This window comes from Vulpes lagopus, chromosome X (genome assembly GCF_018345385.1).
Source record: "Vulpes lagopus strain Blue_001 chromosome X, ASM1834538v1, whole genome shotgun sequence".
Taxonomy (NCBI): domain Eukaryota; kingdom Metazoa; phylum Chordata; class Mammalia; order Carnivora; family Canidae; genus Vulpes; species Vulpes lagopus.
In genome coordinates, this window is record NC_054848.1 from 27,689,661 (window position 1) to 27,707,399 (window position 17,739).

At 34.3% G+C, this 17,739-nt stretch overlaps 1 protein-coding gene across 8 annotated transcripts in view; it reads right to left on the bottom strand.

The window, feature by feature from the left end:
• Positions 1-17,739, bottom strand: part of DMD (dystrophin) — a 2,057,113-nt gene that overhangs the window by 1,331,343 nt on the left and 708,031 nt on the right. For all 8 annotated transcript variants that reach the window (XM_041741334.1, XM_041741335.1, XM_041741332.1 and 5 more), the window contains 4 exons: positions 10,080-10,225; positions 7,088-7,303; positions 3,911-4,024; positions 2,746-2,901 (listed from right to left, as the gene is read on the bottom strand). In XM_041741334.1, coding sequence (XP_041597268.1) covers positions 2,746-2,901; positions 3,911-4,024; positions 7,088-7,303; positions 10,080-10,225 — 632 coding nt within the window. The remainder of the gene's footprint in view (positions 1-2,745; positions 2,902-3,910; positions 4,025-7,087; positions 7,304-10,079; positions 10,226-17,739) is intronic.

A 17,739-nucleotide genomic window follows, 5' to 3' on the forward strand; every position in this document is an offset into this window, starting at 1 on the left:
AAATATCATTCTCAATGGGGAAGCACTGGGAGCCTTTTCCCTAAGATCAGGAACAAGACAGGGATGTCCACTCTCACCACTGCTATTCAACATAGTCCTGGAAGTCCTAGCCTCAGCAATCAGACAACAAAAAGATATACAACAGGAATACAGAGCAAAGTTTTGAACCATCACTTTAGATGATACTGCTTCTCTACCTAAAAGCCTCTCAGGGCACTTGACAAGTGCATACCCTATCCTCACTGCACCTTATGAGACAGTTCATGACTTATTTCCCACCAGGTTTCTCCTGGCTCATGCTGCTCCACTTAGAGGCTTCCCTTCTGTTCCTCCTATATGCTCACACTCTTCTCTCCCACTTCGGTCATTTCTCCCCCTTCATTCCGTACCCAGACATTCCCTTGTCCCCATGACCAAATGCCAGGTTCTTCATACTAATCAGGCATCAACTTCAATTCCACCTTTTCAGAAAAGGCTCTACCGACTACCCAAGAAAAAGCAGATTCCCTCCTCCTTTAGTCCAATTCAGAGCATTCTGATTGCTTACTTCAGAGAATTTGTGAACATTAAAATTGGACATTTGTGTGATATTATGCTAATACATTTACTTCCATCTTCTCTACTAAACTATACCCTCCATGAAGATAGATATTTATTATGTTTATTTTCTTCCCCACTTACATCTGTTACAAAATGTTTAATAATACATACTGAAGTAAATATTCTAATAAGTAACAAATAAATAGTAAAAAATGTGTCTCTAAATAAATTATGTATTTTCATGCATATGATTAGTTTCCTTAATAACTATAAAACACAATAATGTAAAGATATGTATAATTATGAAACTCCTTCCTTCTATCCCTTCCTTCTTTTGAGTGTGGTTCACTAATTTGTGAGTATTTTAATAATGATTATTGTTTATTTTAGAAATAACTAAAAATCTTGATTTTTTTAAAATTTGGATACAAAAACTGTAGACCGTAAAATGTCAACCATTTTATACCTACAAAATCAAATCATGGGATCTCAAAAATATCACCCAGTATATCAGGCATTTGGATAATTCTGTCTCTAATTATTTATGTTTTTTTCCAGACTCTGGCATCTAAAAACAAATGAGTTAATTTTAACCCAAGAAAGAACATCACACCCCATTTTGATTGTAGCCATTTCTGTAATGCATAGATTTACTATCTGTTTCCAGTTCTATCTGGAGCCCTGAATTTTGCCCAATACCAAAACTTGGCTTCCTTGCTTTTACTGTATGGTCTTACTTCTCTTCAGTGCATGATACCTTCCTAAAGAAGTGTGGGTCATTTGGCAATAAGGTCAGAGTGTTACACAGTGTGATATTCCAAGGAGAACCAGACAGATGCAAAATATTCCAGGATGGGATGAAAACATGGATGTGATCTATGGAATTTTTGTTATGCAGCAGGCTAATGTGTTTACAACACTCCTCTTAAATGACAAATCTGTGGTATATTTTATAGCAGACATAAGGTCTTAAACAAGGACATTTTAAGACCAGAGATATTTCAAAACTTATACTTCTCCAAAATGTAAAAACCTCGGGGTCTCAGTAATACTGGTGACTTTACTTCTCTTTCTTGCTGTTGTTTTTTCCCTCTGGCTCTAAAGGCTCTAAAGTGTTATTCCTTCCATCCATCTATTAGAAACATTCAACAAATACCTTTCATACTGGCCTTCCAGGAAAACACAAATCGTATAATCTATTACCTAAGTAATATTTTTTTCCTAAACATTCCTTCTAGTACTGGCTTACTCCAGAGAAGAATGCAAGCTAGCTGACCCAGGGCTATCTCGTCTGTGACTTAATAGAACATTTGCCAGTGACAGTATTAGCTGGGTGACTTGCCTTGCCTTTTACTTTTCTAAATTCTTTCCCTTTTCAAATTTAATTTTTGCCTTGTGGCATGATTTCTTTTCAACTTTGAAAGGTTACTTAGAAATAACAAAAAACTGACTGCCTCTAATACACATAAGATGAAACCTCTCATTAACTTCAAAAAAGGTACTGGTATATTGAACAATAACCACTGCTTTAGGGCAAAATTTCATCTTTTGAACAAGTATTAGATATACACTACTTGTGTATAAAATATTTACTTTTCCATAATGTAATCTTGAAATTGAAAATAAATGCCGGTAGAACATTCTGCTGCATAAAAACGAGAAACTCAGATGAGATTGTAGAATTTTTGTGTTGATTTCCCCCAATAAGCTTTTCTTAACTATTTTCCAGCCTTATCTCATTTACTGAAATAAATGCAATGGAGAAGCCAAACATGCCTATCTTAATCATCAGAAGTGACAATTATTTATATTTGTACCTACACATAGGTGAGTCATTCATCTTATTTCTGTACTCAGTGTACAGGTGTAAAATATGTTCTCCTAACCCAATTACTATTATAAAGTTATGTGCTGGAGAAAATATATAATCAAAATTACGTCTAAGAATAGAACATTACCATTCCGTATGTTCAGCCTTCAAGGAGGTCGTTTTAGGATCTCAGTAAGATGAATAGGTACTATTTAAAATATCTGCTATAAAAGTGTTTTTTATGGTAGATAAAGGCTAGTTTGAACTCACCATGCTTTAAAGTGTCAGTATACTCAGAGATTAAACTCTCAAAAAGGGCTGTGGTAAAGCGGGACCTTAAGAAAATTTTGCTTAATTAAATGGAGACAAGGCACAGCAAAAGAGGCTGTACATACCTGGCGGCACATGTAATCCCACTGGGTGTTAAGTTCTCGGAGCTCTGTCTCAAGTCTGCCAGCAAACTCTGGTTCTGCTTCATTCTTCATCTTCTGAGCCCCTTCATTGACACTGTTGAGACTAGGCTGGATGGTCTGAATGTCATTGACTAAAAGCTAAGGAAATAATTCAATTTCGGCTCACTGCAAACATTACCACAATATACTAGAAATGCGACATACATAGGAAACATATAATCAGGACTCTTGACATTACACATAATTTAAAATCTTTAATTCTTTAAAGATTTTAAGAATTTAAAATCTAGTACACACTCGCCTATGGATATATACATATTTATGTCTCAACCTTGCAAAAACTGTTCAGTGGTTTTTCTGGTGTGAATGAAGTAGGGAATTGTCTCTATTCTACTTAGATCAGACACAAAAAGAAATAAATTTAATATTCCTTGTTAGAAAAATGTGTGAAAATGATGGGCTTTATACATTACTATTTTTGAAATGATTTTGGTTTTCAAATGCAAGATATTGCAGCAATTGTTTATAGCATGATGGGTGTGAAGGTTATTTGTAAGCTGGGTTTGTTTTCTTATTTTTTTAATAGCTTGTATTTGCAAAGAAAATTCTTTAAAGAGCTAGACTGCTTTCTTTCCACTGCATGACAATGGTATAATGAATATTATTTCAAAAAATTTGTATTGTGTTACATTATGTACAGTGCAATATGCCTGGGCAGAGCAACATAGTATGGCTAATAATCTGCAATAAAATATAACAAATAGCTCAAAAGGATTATTTGCCTTTAAATTATACTGTATTTTATAGTAAAATAATCTTATGAGTGTTGAGTAAAAGATAATGTTCTTCTGTTCTTCATTTATTTAACCTAGTCTTTAAATGTTTGCACTACCATCATTTTAGACTGGCTAACTTTTGTTGAGAGGGGCTGTTCTGTACATTGTAAGATGTATAAAGCATTCCTGACCTCTATCCACTACACACTGGTACCATCTGCCCCACTCCAAGTTGTGACATAAATGTCTCTAGAGGTTGCTAAATATCCCCCAGGGGAGCAAAATCACACTGGCTAAGGACCACTGACAAAACCAAATAGTAACTTCCATATAAAAGTCTTTGCATGATAGGGGAAATAGAATAAACTTACCCTGCACTGTTTCAGCTGTCTTTTCAGAATTTCTGAATCCCCGAGGGCAGGCCATTCCTCCTTCAGGAAAACATCGACTTCAGTGATCCATTTCTTCAGAGTTTTTATGTGATTCTAGAATCAGAGACCCATTTTAAGCATTGGGGTGCTGATTTCTCTTCACGTAATTCATCATAGTGATATTTATGAACATAGGCCAAGGAACCATTCCTGTGTTTGAAGGATGTCTCTAAGTAGCTCTTCAGGAAAAGAACATTTTTACTAAGACTGCATTTTTATGGTCTACAGTATGAGCACTGGTGTATGAAGTCTGCTATTGTTAAAAATAAAAAATTACTACCAAATGTGGTTTTATGATGTTACTCTTGAGAACATTAAATCATATCCCCCTCTAGAGAAATTTTGTTACAAAGCAACTCATGATAATACTAACAATGTGCCCTTACAGTACATAAAACAAACTATGAACAATAAACTCAATGTAATGGTGTCTTTATAGCCTCCCTAAACCTGAACTTCCACAAATTGTTTTCTACAGTTGACAGTTTAAATAGTCCCTCCAGTTGGGAACTTTTCAAAACACAAGATTTTTGTCATCTTTAAAGAGAAAACTTCTGATTTTAATTTCTTATTTGCCTGGCCAGGCTGAAGTAATGATCAGGTGAAAAATGCCATCTTTTATCATTTGTAAATAGCCAAGAACCTTTCATTATTCTTTCATAATATATTGCCCCTGCCCAACTGCTTTTTTTGGCTACTTTTCAAATGTATGATTTTCGAGCTCCTTTATTTCCCACACAATTCAAATATGCTGCCCAGATGTGCTATTTTCTCCCTTCTTAATTAAATTTCTATTGAAAATATGTGCTTCACAGAAGCTTTCCCTTCAATATGATTAATAATAATGCTTTTTAAAAGTATTTGACTAAATCTAAGAACTTCAGACTTTCATCATCATCTTGCCGATATCTCTTGAGTCTGGTTTTGCATGCCTTCCATCTAGTTACTATCCTAGTTAAGATCTTATTATTGGCTCCTTGATTACTGCATTAGCTCTTTCTGGTGTCTGCCTCAATCTTTCCCTGCACTAATCCATTCTCCACATGAGTATCAGTATTTTTCTCCCCTCCTCCTCCTCCTTATCACAGTGATGTTTTGAAAATACAAATATTATCATATCTTTTTCTATCTTTCCCCCTTTAAAGTAACAGTAACAGTCCCAAATTATTATTTTTTTTTAACTCCATCACCATTAGGTTGTAATCCACATTCCAAAGCATGGCATGAAGGACCATCCGTTATCTAATCCTAGATCATTTTTCTAGTCATATGTATCATTAATACATATTTTTGTCTTACCAGTACTGAACCTCTTCTGGCTAACTGGACATAGGGCTTCATTTTGTCAGCTATCTTCTCTCCCTATCAGCTGACTAAATTCTATTTGTTCCAAGAACATTCCATGACCCCTTTGTTCAGGTCATATTGGAATTCTTTTCTGTCTGTTGCCGTAATATTTACCATACCAGACATGAAAATAAAATGTTTCATTTACTGCCTGTGTTGGCTGAATCATGACCTCCCCAAGATGTTCATGTGTCATTCCTGGAACTTGTGAAAATGTTCCTTTACATGCCAAAAAATACTCTGCAGATGAGATGAAATATTTGGAAATGGGGAGATCATTGTGGGTTATCTAGCCAGGCACAATGTAATTGTAGGGTCCATATTAAGAGGGGGTCAGGAAGGGGAGAGCTAGAGAGAGAGGCTGTTTAGATGCTCACCTTGAAGAAAGAGGAAGTGGCTATTAGGCAAGAAATGTCTGTCATTTCCAGAAGCTAACAATGACCAGGAAATGGATTTTCTGCAAAAGCCTCCAGAAAAGACACAGCCCTGCCTACACCTTGATTTTAGCCCACTGAGGCTGATTTTGGACTTCTGACCTCCAGAACCATAAGATAATAAATTAGTGCCATTTGAAGCTACTAAATTTGTAGTGACTCATTACAACAGCAATATGGAACTAACACACCTTTTCCCTTCACTAGGATATGGGCTCCTTGTTGGCAAGGACCATGTACTTAGACCCTCTTTTCCCAATGATACTGACAAAGCTGTGTTTGTATGTGTGAGCATGCATGCATGCATGTGTGCACACGTTTATATGTTATATTGTGCTTTACAGAATGTTCTAGGACTGCTCATTCTTTTGGTTTGTAAAAGTAAAAACAAACAACTAATAGCTGCACTAGGACTTAAACTTGGAAGCATCTTGTTGCAATGTTTTCCATCATGCCACGATGCTGTCAAAGATTTCTCTGAGCATTAATAGTCTAATTTGCCCCATAAGAGAAGTATTACCTATATCACTAAACATTTTAGACTTTGGTCTAGAGTGTAATTGTTGGTTTACAGTTTTCACCTTGGGTGATTAGGAACATGGTGACACTATTGAAACAAATTAAGTCAGTAGGTGCTGATCTGTGGAAGGAAATGAGGTCAAATTTATATATACAAATATAAGTAAAATATATGGGTAAAATGATATGACTGTATTACATGATATATACCTTTTAATCTATTCTTAAGCTAAGAGATACCTATATTTTAAAGGATAACCAGCCTAAAGGAAAGACTGTTTTTGAAAATTATTTTTTTTTTTTTTTTTTTTTTTTTTTTTTTTATAAAATATTTTATTTTATTTTTTTTTTTTTTTTTTAAATTTTTATTTATTTATGATAGGCACACAGTGAGAGAGAGAGAGAGGCAGAGACACAGGCAGAGGGAGAAGCAGGCTCCATGCACCGGGAGCCTGACGTGGGATTCGATCCGGGGTCTCCAGGATCGCGCCCTGGGCCAAAGACAGGCGCTAAACCGCTGCGCCACCCAGGGATCCCTTGAAAATTATTTACGCTAAAAAATATATTTAAGTCCTGTCAGTATTGGTGGCAAAAAAATAATTCTCAAGGGAATCTACAAAGAGGAACTCATATTATTTTCTTAAAAGAAATAGGCAAAATACACTCATTTAAGAAAAATGTGTGTCTTTCAATATTATCACTGACTTTGAAGAACTATGGAGGTTAAATTTCTATTTGCCTTTAAATTTTATAACGCATCATTAGGGGAGAAACAAGCAAAGAAAAAAATGAAAACAAAAAGGCCAATTTGAATTACCTGAATTTTTCGAAGTTTAGCCATTTGCTCCTCCAACTTTTGACAATGTTCACCCAGCTGGGAAGACAGCTTCTTCCAACGGCCCTCAATCTCTTCAAATTCTGATTGATATTTCCGACTAATATCAGACAGTGGTGCTTTCTTTGACATCTCTTTCACAGTGGTGCTGAGATAGTTTAGGCCATTTTGTTGCTCTTGCAGAGAGCTTTGTAAAGCCTCAAAATTTTTAAAAAAAAGAGAGAAGTACATGTATACTAACTGATGAATAATAATGAGTTCTATTGCAGTTCCACTTATATGTATTTACAGGGAAAGCTATGTGATTCAAACATTTAAAAAAATAGATGATGGTCCATCAGTTACAGAAAAACTAGTAGTAATTTAAATTCCACTGTTTACCCTAAGAGTAATTTGCACAGTAATATTTTATTTAAAAATCGATGCCTGTTTTTATAAACAATGTCAAATATATCCCAAACTGTATCTCTAAATGAACCAGAGTTGTAGCACATCTAATTTTATTGCATCATATCTGGATATTAATTACTATATCTATAATATAGTTAGGAAGCTTAATTTAATTACATTGAGGCTTTAGGAAGACAACTTCTAACCCTCTCTAGGTAAGAACATAACTAAATCATATAGATACATGGGATGACAAAACTGAGTAAGTTATCACAGGGATGGCCTATGAATTTCAATTAACTAAAGTTTCATATTTTTTACAAGACTTTTTTTACAGTTATAGTGAAACTCTAGAATAATTTTGGGGACAATTTCTAAAGTTGGTTTTACAATTGTCCTGTGTAACTTATGCAATCACTTATAACAGAATGTCTATCTTTAGGGTTTCTCCACTCATTGTTACTTTCTTGTTATAAAGTAATAAAGGCTCAAGATAAACCATGGAAAAAAATACCCACTAATACATATGATTTTATGTAAAATCCCAGTATTTCTAGAACTAAAAACTAGAATGTGTATATAATACATACATACACAATCATTTCTTCTTTTACAATCTGATCTGTAACATCCCCCAAATATTCCAAAAACATAACTTTTGTAGTTGTAGAATATTTTATACCTATTTTGTGCTATATTAGTTTTTTCATTTTGCTTTAATATTACTTCAATAAACTTGATTTATTATTTAGATAATATCTAGCACACATATAACTACATTATGAGCTAGGCCTTTTTTGTGAGCCTTTTCCCACATCATTAAGTATTTTTCAAAAACATAAATTTTAATGGCTTCTCTGGTTCATTTAACCATTTCCCATTATTAGCTTGACAAATTAACTTGTAGTTTTCTACTCCTGTAAATTATGTTTATGATCTACCCATCTGTCTATCTCCATCTATTTTTATATTTTTAGTGTATTCTGATTACTGCCTAAGATGTAAATATCGTGAAAATAGTATTCATGTGTACAATACAATTAATTATTTTGTATCTTATTAGGAAGTACTGTAAAGCTGCCTCAGCAAAATTTTAATTGCATTTACATTTCCACCAGAAAGTGAGAAGGTAGTTCATTGCTGCCAGAACTGCACTTACTAATCTTATTTTTTGCAACTTAGATCCGAAAAATGGTAGTTCGTTTTATACATTTGTATACTTCATCCTTTACAATTTGAGTTACAATTTTTCATTGGTTTAATGGTTGTTTATGTCTCTCTTTGTGATTTCCTTATTAATGACTTTCTCCCTTACTCAATTTTTTTTTCCCTTGGCCTCATTTTTCTTTTAAACTGTCTGGTATTTTTACAAAGTTTGCAATTGTGTCCAATGACTTGTGTGCATCTCTATTATGTCTTTAAATAATTTACTTAAAAATTTCTTTAAAATGTGTGCTTACTAAAATGTTTTAAAAATTTTAATATATGTGGTATTTTGTTTGGGTGTAACATCTGACACAAAGTTCTAACTACAATTTTCCAGCTATTTAATTTCCTAATAATATGTATAAGTGATTTTTCTCTTCAATGTTTTTTTTAGAAGGATACTCTTCCACTCATCTATACACCATTTTGTGTATACTTAATCTATTCCTCTAGTTGCTATATCTTTGTATTTTTTTAAGTTTATAGTTCTTTTAAGTCATATGATCTTCAAAGTAAATTTTGGAATCATTCCAAATATTAAAAGCAACATAAAGAAAAAAGGATCAAACTGTTATATGTTGCTGGGTAGGATAATAGAACAGTCAGTGTATATAGGTCAATATATTTACTGAAAGATGTTTAAGTAAAGATTTCTTTGAAAAAATAGTTCTAAAATTACTTTCTTAAATATTTAATTCTTGTAAAGAACTCTTCATATAAAAGTTAAATTTTAATTTTTTTTCTTAATTCTCAAAATGTAGACATATCTCAGCTCCTAAATATAGTTAATGAATGCTTTCTGACTTAAAAAATAAAATGTGATTAGATATAAAACACAGGCTTTTCAGAATTAGTAGGAAAAATATTCTGAAATCTCTTACAAATTATTTATTTCCCATATTAGCATTTTCTATTACTTGATATAAGGCCTCTAAATTGTAGTTAATAGAACTTAAAAATTAAGTATGATATTACATAAGGCTAATGTCTAAAATTTATTTTATAACTGCACAGATTTTACCACTTTGTGTTTGGAAAAGTGAAAGGAGTTATAAATTAGCAAGCAAAGGGGGAAATATAAACCACAGCTTTCATAATAAAGTCAACGTGTCTAAAAATACATACTAAATGAGAAAGAATTATACTTCATACACAGATCATGTCACTGTTTTCAAAGAAAGAGTTTTTGTCTTACGGAGGGAAGACACAAATCCATAACATATTATGTTTTTAAAATCTTATCTTCATTTTTCCAATGGGTAAACCATCCTACTTGCCATTATTATTTTATTTTTATTATTTGTAGGTTATACCAATGTGACTGTTTCATAGATGAGATCTGCACTATATTGTTTAAGACATTCAAATATTCACAGACCTGTAGCTCTCCGAGTCTCTGTTCCATGATGTCATATTCAGTGACAGTAACCTGAGGTATAGAGAGTTTGGTTTCTGACTGCTGGATCCATGTCAGGATGGTACTCATGGTCTCCTGATAGCGCATGGGTGGCAAACTGTCAAAAACTTTATCAAACAGCAAAAGAAGAGAATCATTTCACTATTTTAAACTTTGTCATTATGTTTTCCTAAGTTGTCAGCAAACTAAATCACACTGCTAATTACAAATATTAACAAGTTGTGAAAACCTGAATATATGAATTAGAATGTGATCATGATACTGAAGATAAAATCCTAGTACATGTATGATATTCAGACAGAAACCATACACACACACATACATATTGCACTGAATCCTCACATCGGACTTGCAAAGTTTGCATTGTTAAAGTCACTTTTTTTTAATGTAAGGAAATGAGAAAACATAGAGGTAAGTGATTTGCCCATGGTAACAGGGATGGTACTTGGAAAAAACAAGAAGAGTTCATGCATATTGACTTTGAAGGTTACTCTTTGTGTGCTATCATTTGCCTTTGAAAAAAAATGGTATCATTATCCACAGCAGTTGATATTTTAAATTATATCATGTCACTTATCTTACTAAAAAAAAATCCTGTGTATTTAGTATGTGTCAGAAACTCTAATAATGATTACCCGTATTATCATTCTCAATTCTTATAATACACCTGTGAGATAAGCATTTTTATTCTCATTTACAGTCAAGGAAACTGAGGCTACTAAAGAAGGGCCAACTAGGGCAACAGCGTAGCTCAGTGGTTGAGTGTCTGCCTTTGGCTCAGGTCGTGATCCCGGGTTCCTGGGATCGAGTTCCGCATCAGGCTCCCCAGAGGGAGCCTGCTTCTCCCACTGCCTATGTCTCTGCCTCTCTCTGTCTCTTATGAATAAATAAATAAATTCTTAAAAAAAAAAAGAGAAAGAAAGGCCAACTAATTTCCTTACACTTAAGAAACAAATAAATGGTAGAGCCAGGATTTTAAATCAGGTTTATGCGATTTCAAAGTCAAAACCCCTACTCAACAGTATACTTTCCCTAATATATATAGGTATAAATTAGGGAAAAATATATTAAGGAAAGTACAATGTATGTGTGTGTGTATATAACTATATATATGTATGTAGTTACATACAAGCTATAAATCATAGGTGTATATATACTTTACATAACTATAATTGTTTACAGAGTAAAACTGTACTCAAATGAGAAGAAATAAAAATTTTCAGCTTTGTCAGCTTATCAGTAAAATGATAAGGAATCATAAATGGTAGATAAAACAGTTAACTTATGAGTAGATGTTATAATATTATAGATTGCCCAAAACTCAGTGAGCATCCATCTACGTACAGATTGAGGGCAGGAGGAAAGAAGGAAGATGATAGACAGATAGATAGATACCATAAATTTAGAGAACCCATCACTTTTCAGCACAGGCTAGCATAAAATCAAAATCTCTCAAATCCAGAAAAAAGAGAAACACTGAAATATTCTAAATGACTAATAAATTTGATCAATTTTTATTATATTAGCCAATATAATTCTATCTAGAACTTAGGAAATAATCATGATTTGATACATTTTTATGTTAATTTATAACAAATATCAACAAAGTATGCATCAATTTACATTATTCAATGAATAATTTACATTATATAAAAGTCTCAAGTTCTCTTTAAAATCATGCTAAAGTATTGAAGATACAGTCCACCATTACATGTGTACACTGTGTATGATATTGCAGGTATGGAACAATTTATTCCTTTATTCTGATTCAGAATGTTCAGGTACATTTTCTCCTTTGCTATCTGGATCCTGAGTGCAAGCTCCAGGCATTTCATGAATGGATTGCATTGGAAGGGGAGCTGGAATTGAAAGATGACCTACCAAGTCCATAGTTTCTGAACTAGCTACCTCATTGCCCACATGTCGGTTCATCAATCAGGAAATACTTTATCTGAAGAGCTATGGTAATAGCCACCCAATGAGCTCTAATATCACCCTCAAGTCTATGTCCATTCTAGGGGAGGTCCTGATTATGTTCTTCTTTCTTTAGCTTCCTTCTGGACAATGAAAAGTTAGCCATTTCTGTCTCTGAATTGCTGATGTTTTTCTATAGAACTGCTTCTGATAAAGTCAGTTTCTGCTTCTGGGATAAAGTTCTTACACTGAGAGCTAAACCAAACTTCCGTCTATTCTGAGAGAAGGCAGATGACTTCTAAAATGATCAAAAAGGGGGATCCCTGGGTGGTGCAATGGTTTGGCGCCTGCCTTTGGCCCAGGGCGCGATCCTGGAAACCTGGGATCGAATCCCACATCGGGCTCCCGGTGCATGGAGCCTGCTTCTCCCTCTGCCTGTGTCTCTGCCTCTCTCTCTCTCTCTCTCTCTCTCTCTCTCTCTCTCTGTGACTATCATAAATAAATAAAAATTAAAAAAATTAAAATGATCAAAAAGTACCTTTGTATCTTGCAGAAACAAAATCCCATACAATTTAAGATCTTTCCTAGCCTCTCCATGTATGCTCTTGCTTCCTTTCAATCTAACACTATGCTCAGTTTTTGGAAAATGCAAAACTTATTTATGACATTACATCACAGCTTAATTTCTTTTTCTTGGGATCATGCATTTATTTTATTTTTATTTAAATTCAATTAATTAATATATACTGTATTATTAGTTTCAGAGGTACAGTTCAGTGATTCTATCAGTCCTATATAACACCCAATGCTCATTACATCCCATGCTCTTCTTAATGCCCATCACTCAGTTACCTCATCCCCCCACTCCCACTCCTCCAGCAACCCTCAGTTTGTTTCCTATGATTAAGAGTATCTTATGGTTTCTCTCCCTCTCTGATTTCATCTTGTTTTTTTTCCCCTCACTTCCCGTATGCTCCCTTATTTTGTTTCTTAAATTCCACTTATTATGAGTGAAATCATACAATAATTATCTTTCTCTGATTGACTTATTTCACTTAGTATAATACCCTCTAGTTCCACCCACGTCACATAAAAATAGATTCAAAAATGGATGAAAGACCTAAATGTGAGACAGGAATCCATCAGAATTCTAGAGGAGAACACAGGCAGCAACTTCTTTGACCCTGGCCAAAGCAACTTCTTGCTAGACATGTCTCCAAAGGCAAGGAAAACAAAGGCAAAAATGAACTATTGGGACTTCATCAAGATAAAAAGTTTTATACAGCAAGGGAAACAATCAACAAAACTTAAAGACAACCAATAGAATGGGAGAATATATTTGCAAATGTCTTATCAGATAAAGGCCTAGTATCCAAAATCTATAAAGGACTTATCAAACTCAACACCCAAAGAACAAATAATCCCATCAAGAGATGGGCAGAAGACATGAACAGACATTTCTCCAAAGATGACATACAAATGGCCAACAGACACATGAAAAAATGCTCCACATCACTGAGCATCAGGGAAATACAAATCAAAACCACAATGAGATACCACAGCATAAAATTTATCAATACTGTTTCATTTTTCTAGAATCCTCACCAGTGGCTCATATAAGACCCCTAGATTATCCACCTCTCCAGATCCCTCTTTCATCACACTCTCCCCTCTGTTCTCCAGGGACGCAAAATTTCTCTGCATCTTGCCTAACCAACACCTACTATACCCTCAGTCTTATTAATTCCTATTCATTCTCTGGCTTCTGTGTTAAGCAAAACATTTTCAAAGAAATCTTGGCTAAACTTCCCAGCCCAGTAAGTTTCCTTTTAGTAGGAGAGCCTTGGCCTTGTCCTTCTCTGTTCAAACACTCATTTTAAATTGTAATTATAAAGATACCAGCTTGATTTTGTGATTAATGGCTGCATCTTTCCCAGTTTAAAGCATAATGATAGCAAAAGTATGTGGTTTTAGCTTAGCAATCTATCTCCAACGACCAGAATGGTGTCATGCAAGGAATCAATATTTGTTGAATGAGTAACTACATGTTGGGAAGTATAACTTTGAGCACACACACAAAAAGAATGCCTTTGCTGGGACACCTGGGTGGCTCAGGGACTGAGCAACTGCCTTTGGCTGATGTTGTGATCTTGGGGTCCTGGGATCAAGTTCTGCATCGGGCTACCCACAGGGAGCCTGCTTCTCCTCTGCCTATGTTTCTGCCTTTGTCTCTCTTATGAATCAATAAATAAAATCTTAAAAAAAAAGAAAGAAAAGGCCTTTGCCAGGAACACAGGAGAAAAACAGTATTTGGTGAAATCTAGAATGTGAACAAGAGGAGAAAGAATTTACTGAGAGAATTTAGACATTCTTCTCATCCCACCTATTAAATCTTTCTAATCCCCACAGAACCTTCTAAACACTGATTGACTTAAATTGACTTTGTTTATCCCTCTTCTTGGTTCCTAGACTACTAAGGTATAAAAAATATTTTCTACATCTTTTGTTTAAAAATCCCTTCTGTTTTATTGAATTAACTTATAAAGGAGAGGGGCTTCAGAGAAGTGAAAAGATGAGAGAGGAGAGCAAAGCAGAGAGCAAAAAGACAAGGCAAGATTATTTAACTTAAAAATAAAAAGCCATATGTGGAATTAAGCACTTTATTTTCTGAAACACATGCGTCTATGTCAAGGGGTAGGACATTTTAACTGAAAAGCAAGATAAACAGAGAAGTACTTTGAAAATTCAGACACTTCCCTCCATCCCATCCGATTATAAGACAGAGCTATCATAATAATGCTGAGATCACAAAACACTACATTATATTATATATGGAACTTTAAAAAAAAAATCACAACTACCTCTCCCCAAAACTACTCAGGAAAAATAAAGGTACTTGACTGTCACATAAATGATGAAGTAGTGAGAAGGAATATCGAATTGTGTTATCCTATATGGTATCCACTAGCTACATATGTTCCCTGAGCAATTTACATGTGATTACTATGATTTGAGATGTTGTGCACTTGTAAATACACACCAGATTTTGCAGACAGACTACAAAAAATAATGTAAGAATATCTCTATAATTTTTAATTTTGATTCATTGTTAAAGTAATATTATTTGGATGTATTTGTTTAAATAAAATATATACTTAAAATTACTTTCATCTGTTTCTTGTTTAATACGGCCACTAGAAAATTTTAAATTATGCACATGGTTCACATTCTATTTATACTGGATGAGCTTATGTAGAAGCTGTAAGAAATAATCCATTTGGGGAAGGAAAGAGAGCATATATGTTAGTAGTCTGTAAACAGTAACAGCATTTTAAAACACTGAAACATCTGCTGTGAATATTAAGTTGACTAACTTGAATTTCTCATCATTTATAAGTAGACATTAGTGATGACTTAATATATGAAATATGTGTGTGTGTGTGTGTGTGCATGCGTGCGTGCAGAAAGTTAATTAACAGCATTTTCTACTTCTTGGATAAGTCTATTTTGGGAAATGCTTATATTGAAGCTATCCTTCTTTTTATTCCATAACAAGTAGATTCCAACTTTCTCCCTACCCCTTATAGTTCATAGAACAACAAAACAGTGTAACCAACAAAGATCTTTTTCTGCAGCTTTTAATCTTATTAAATGGCATAAACCATGATACAAAACAAGTATTTCTTTAAAATGTGAACACTGGCAGAAGATGTCCAAAAAGATGAGGGGACCCACAGTATATGATGATTAACATACTAGAAATTGTCCTTAAAATATTAAGAAAAGTAAGGAATTCTGAGTATGAAACTTGAATTTCCAATGCCAACACAGAAGTTAACACCTTAGCTTGACACTCAAGAACGTTTGTGGTTGGAATTCAATCAACATTTCAGCCCAATTTCCCACCATCAGAAATCCTCCAGCCAAAATCTATCACTGTATTCAAGCCTTTGTGCTTATGCTACTCCTTCTACTGAAAGTCCCTGGGCTCAAGCTCCATTCCCACAATGGAGATACGTGCTCTGATATGAGCAAAATAGATGTGTTTATGAGAATTTTATCTAAGATTACCATAGACTTTGTTTAAAAGCCATGTCTCCAATGCATCAACTGAAATCTGGATCTTTTTCACAAGCAATGCCTTAATATTCAGCACTTGAATAATTGATTCATTCTCCACTTTAAAGGACAATTTCCTACCCAAGTTTGTGGAAGCATAAACTACTACATTACTCAACTATTTATTACAAGATAAGTTTTGGGGTTCTTTGCTGCATTTCCCCCTTTCCACATTATTTGCTAAAATTGGCCCTATTACCTCAGTAGTTCTATCTTCAAGAAGTTCTATTAAATAATTTTTTAAGATTTTATCTATTTATTCATGAGAGACAGAGAGAGAGAGAGAGGCAGAGATATAGGCAGAAGGAGAAGCTGGCTCCCTGTGGTGAGCCCAATGTGGGGCTCGATCCCAGGACCCTAGATCACGACCTGAGCCAAAGGCAGTCACTCAAACACGGAGCCACCCAGGTGTCCCTAAATAATTTTTTAATATATATTTTTTAATTTTTTATTCTCTACTTGGCATTTAGCATATATTCCCAAGATTCTCATGGTCAAGGAATAATCATTGCATCTCATGGTATGAGGCAGAGGTAGTGTCAATAAATATGTCTGTTATGCTTGATGTCAATGGTATCAATGAAGAAAACAGTAAAAAGGGCCATTTACAAACAGTTTTTCTTAATTTTTTTTCTGGAGTTAAAGAGCAAAGTGATAGAGATCATGTTTCATAGAATAAAATAATTCCTTTTAAAATAAAATATGTTAATAAAAGTACATTAGGTAAATTTTCTGACCTGGCATCAGAAAAGTTAGATCAAGGCAACCTTTGTTTCCCTTCCTTGTCTCAGCATCTTAACATGGGATCAGCGTCTTAGCAGGGACTAACAACAGTGTTTGAAATTATGGGCATAGAGAGCATTTTTTTCTGCTGGCTGCCCTACAATTTTCTTGAATTATTCCTACAGGAAGCACAATTTTCTCCTTGCCATTTTGTAAGAGTGTTCCCTACCACACCTCCCCAGATCACCACCTCTTCCAGGGCTGCCTCCAGTCTAGTTAGGCCCTATATACACAGCAACAACTCCCTGTCTCCCAGCTTCCACTCAGATCTTTCTACTTGTTTCTCACAAACCAGCTAGAGGCTAACATAGATCTTTCAAAATTATGTATCAGATTACTGAATTTCCTCAAATGAGATTCGTTTTAGAAATTTCAGCTTAGTTTTAAAACAAAACCCAAACTTTTCACCTGAGCCTACAGGGACCGTATTAAAACTCAATCCTCATTTTATCCTAAACTTCCCATAATTGGCTAGTTTTCAACCCTCCTGATCACCTTTCTGTCACTTGGACATGTCAAGCACTACTTGTCCACTTTGACATCTTTGTACTTGCTTTCAGTTTATCACCCAGCTGGTACCTACACATCCCACAGGTTAGGATCAAAATGTAATCTCATTAGAACAATGTTTTCTAAGGGAGTTTAATCTCTGATAATATAATTTACTTATTAGTTTGGTTATCTATTTCATTTCTGTAAGCTCCATGAGGATATAAACCTTGATCTTGATTTTCTCTGCTAAATACCTAGTACCCAGTACTTCTGTGGCACAAAGGAGGTGTTCAAAAATATTTACTGAATTAGT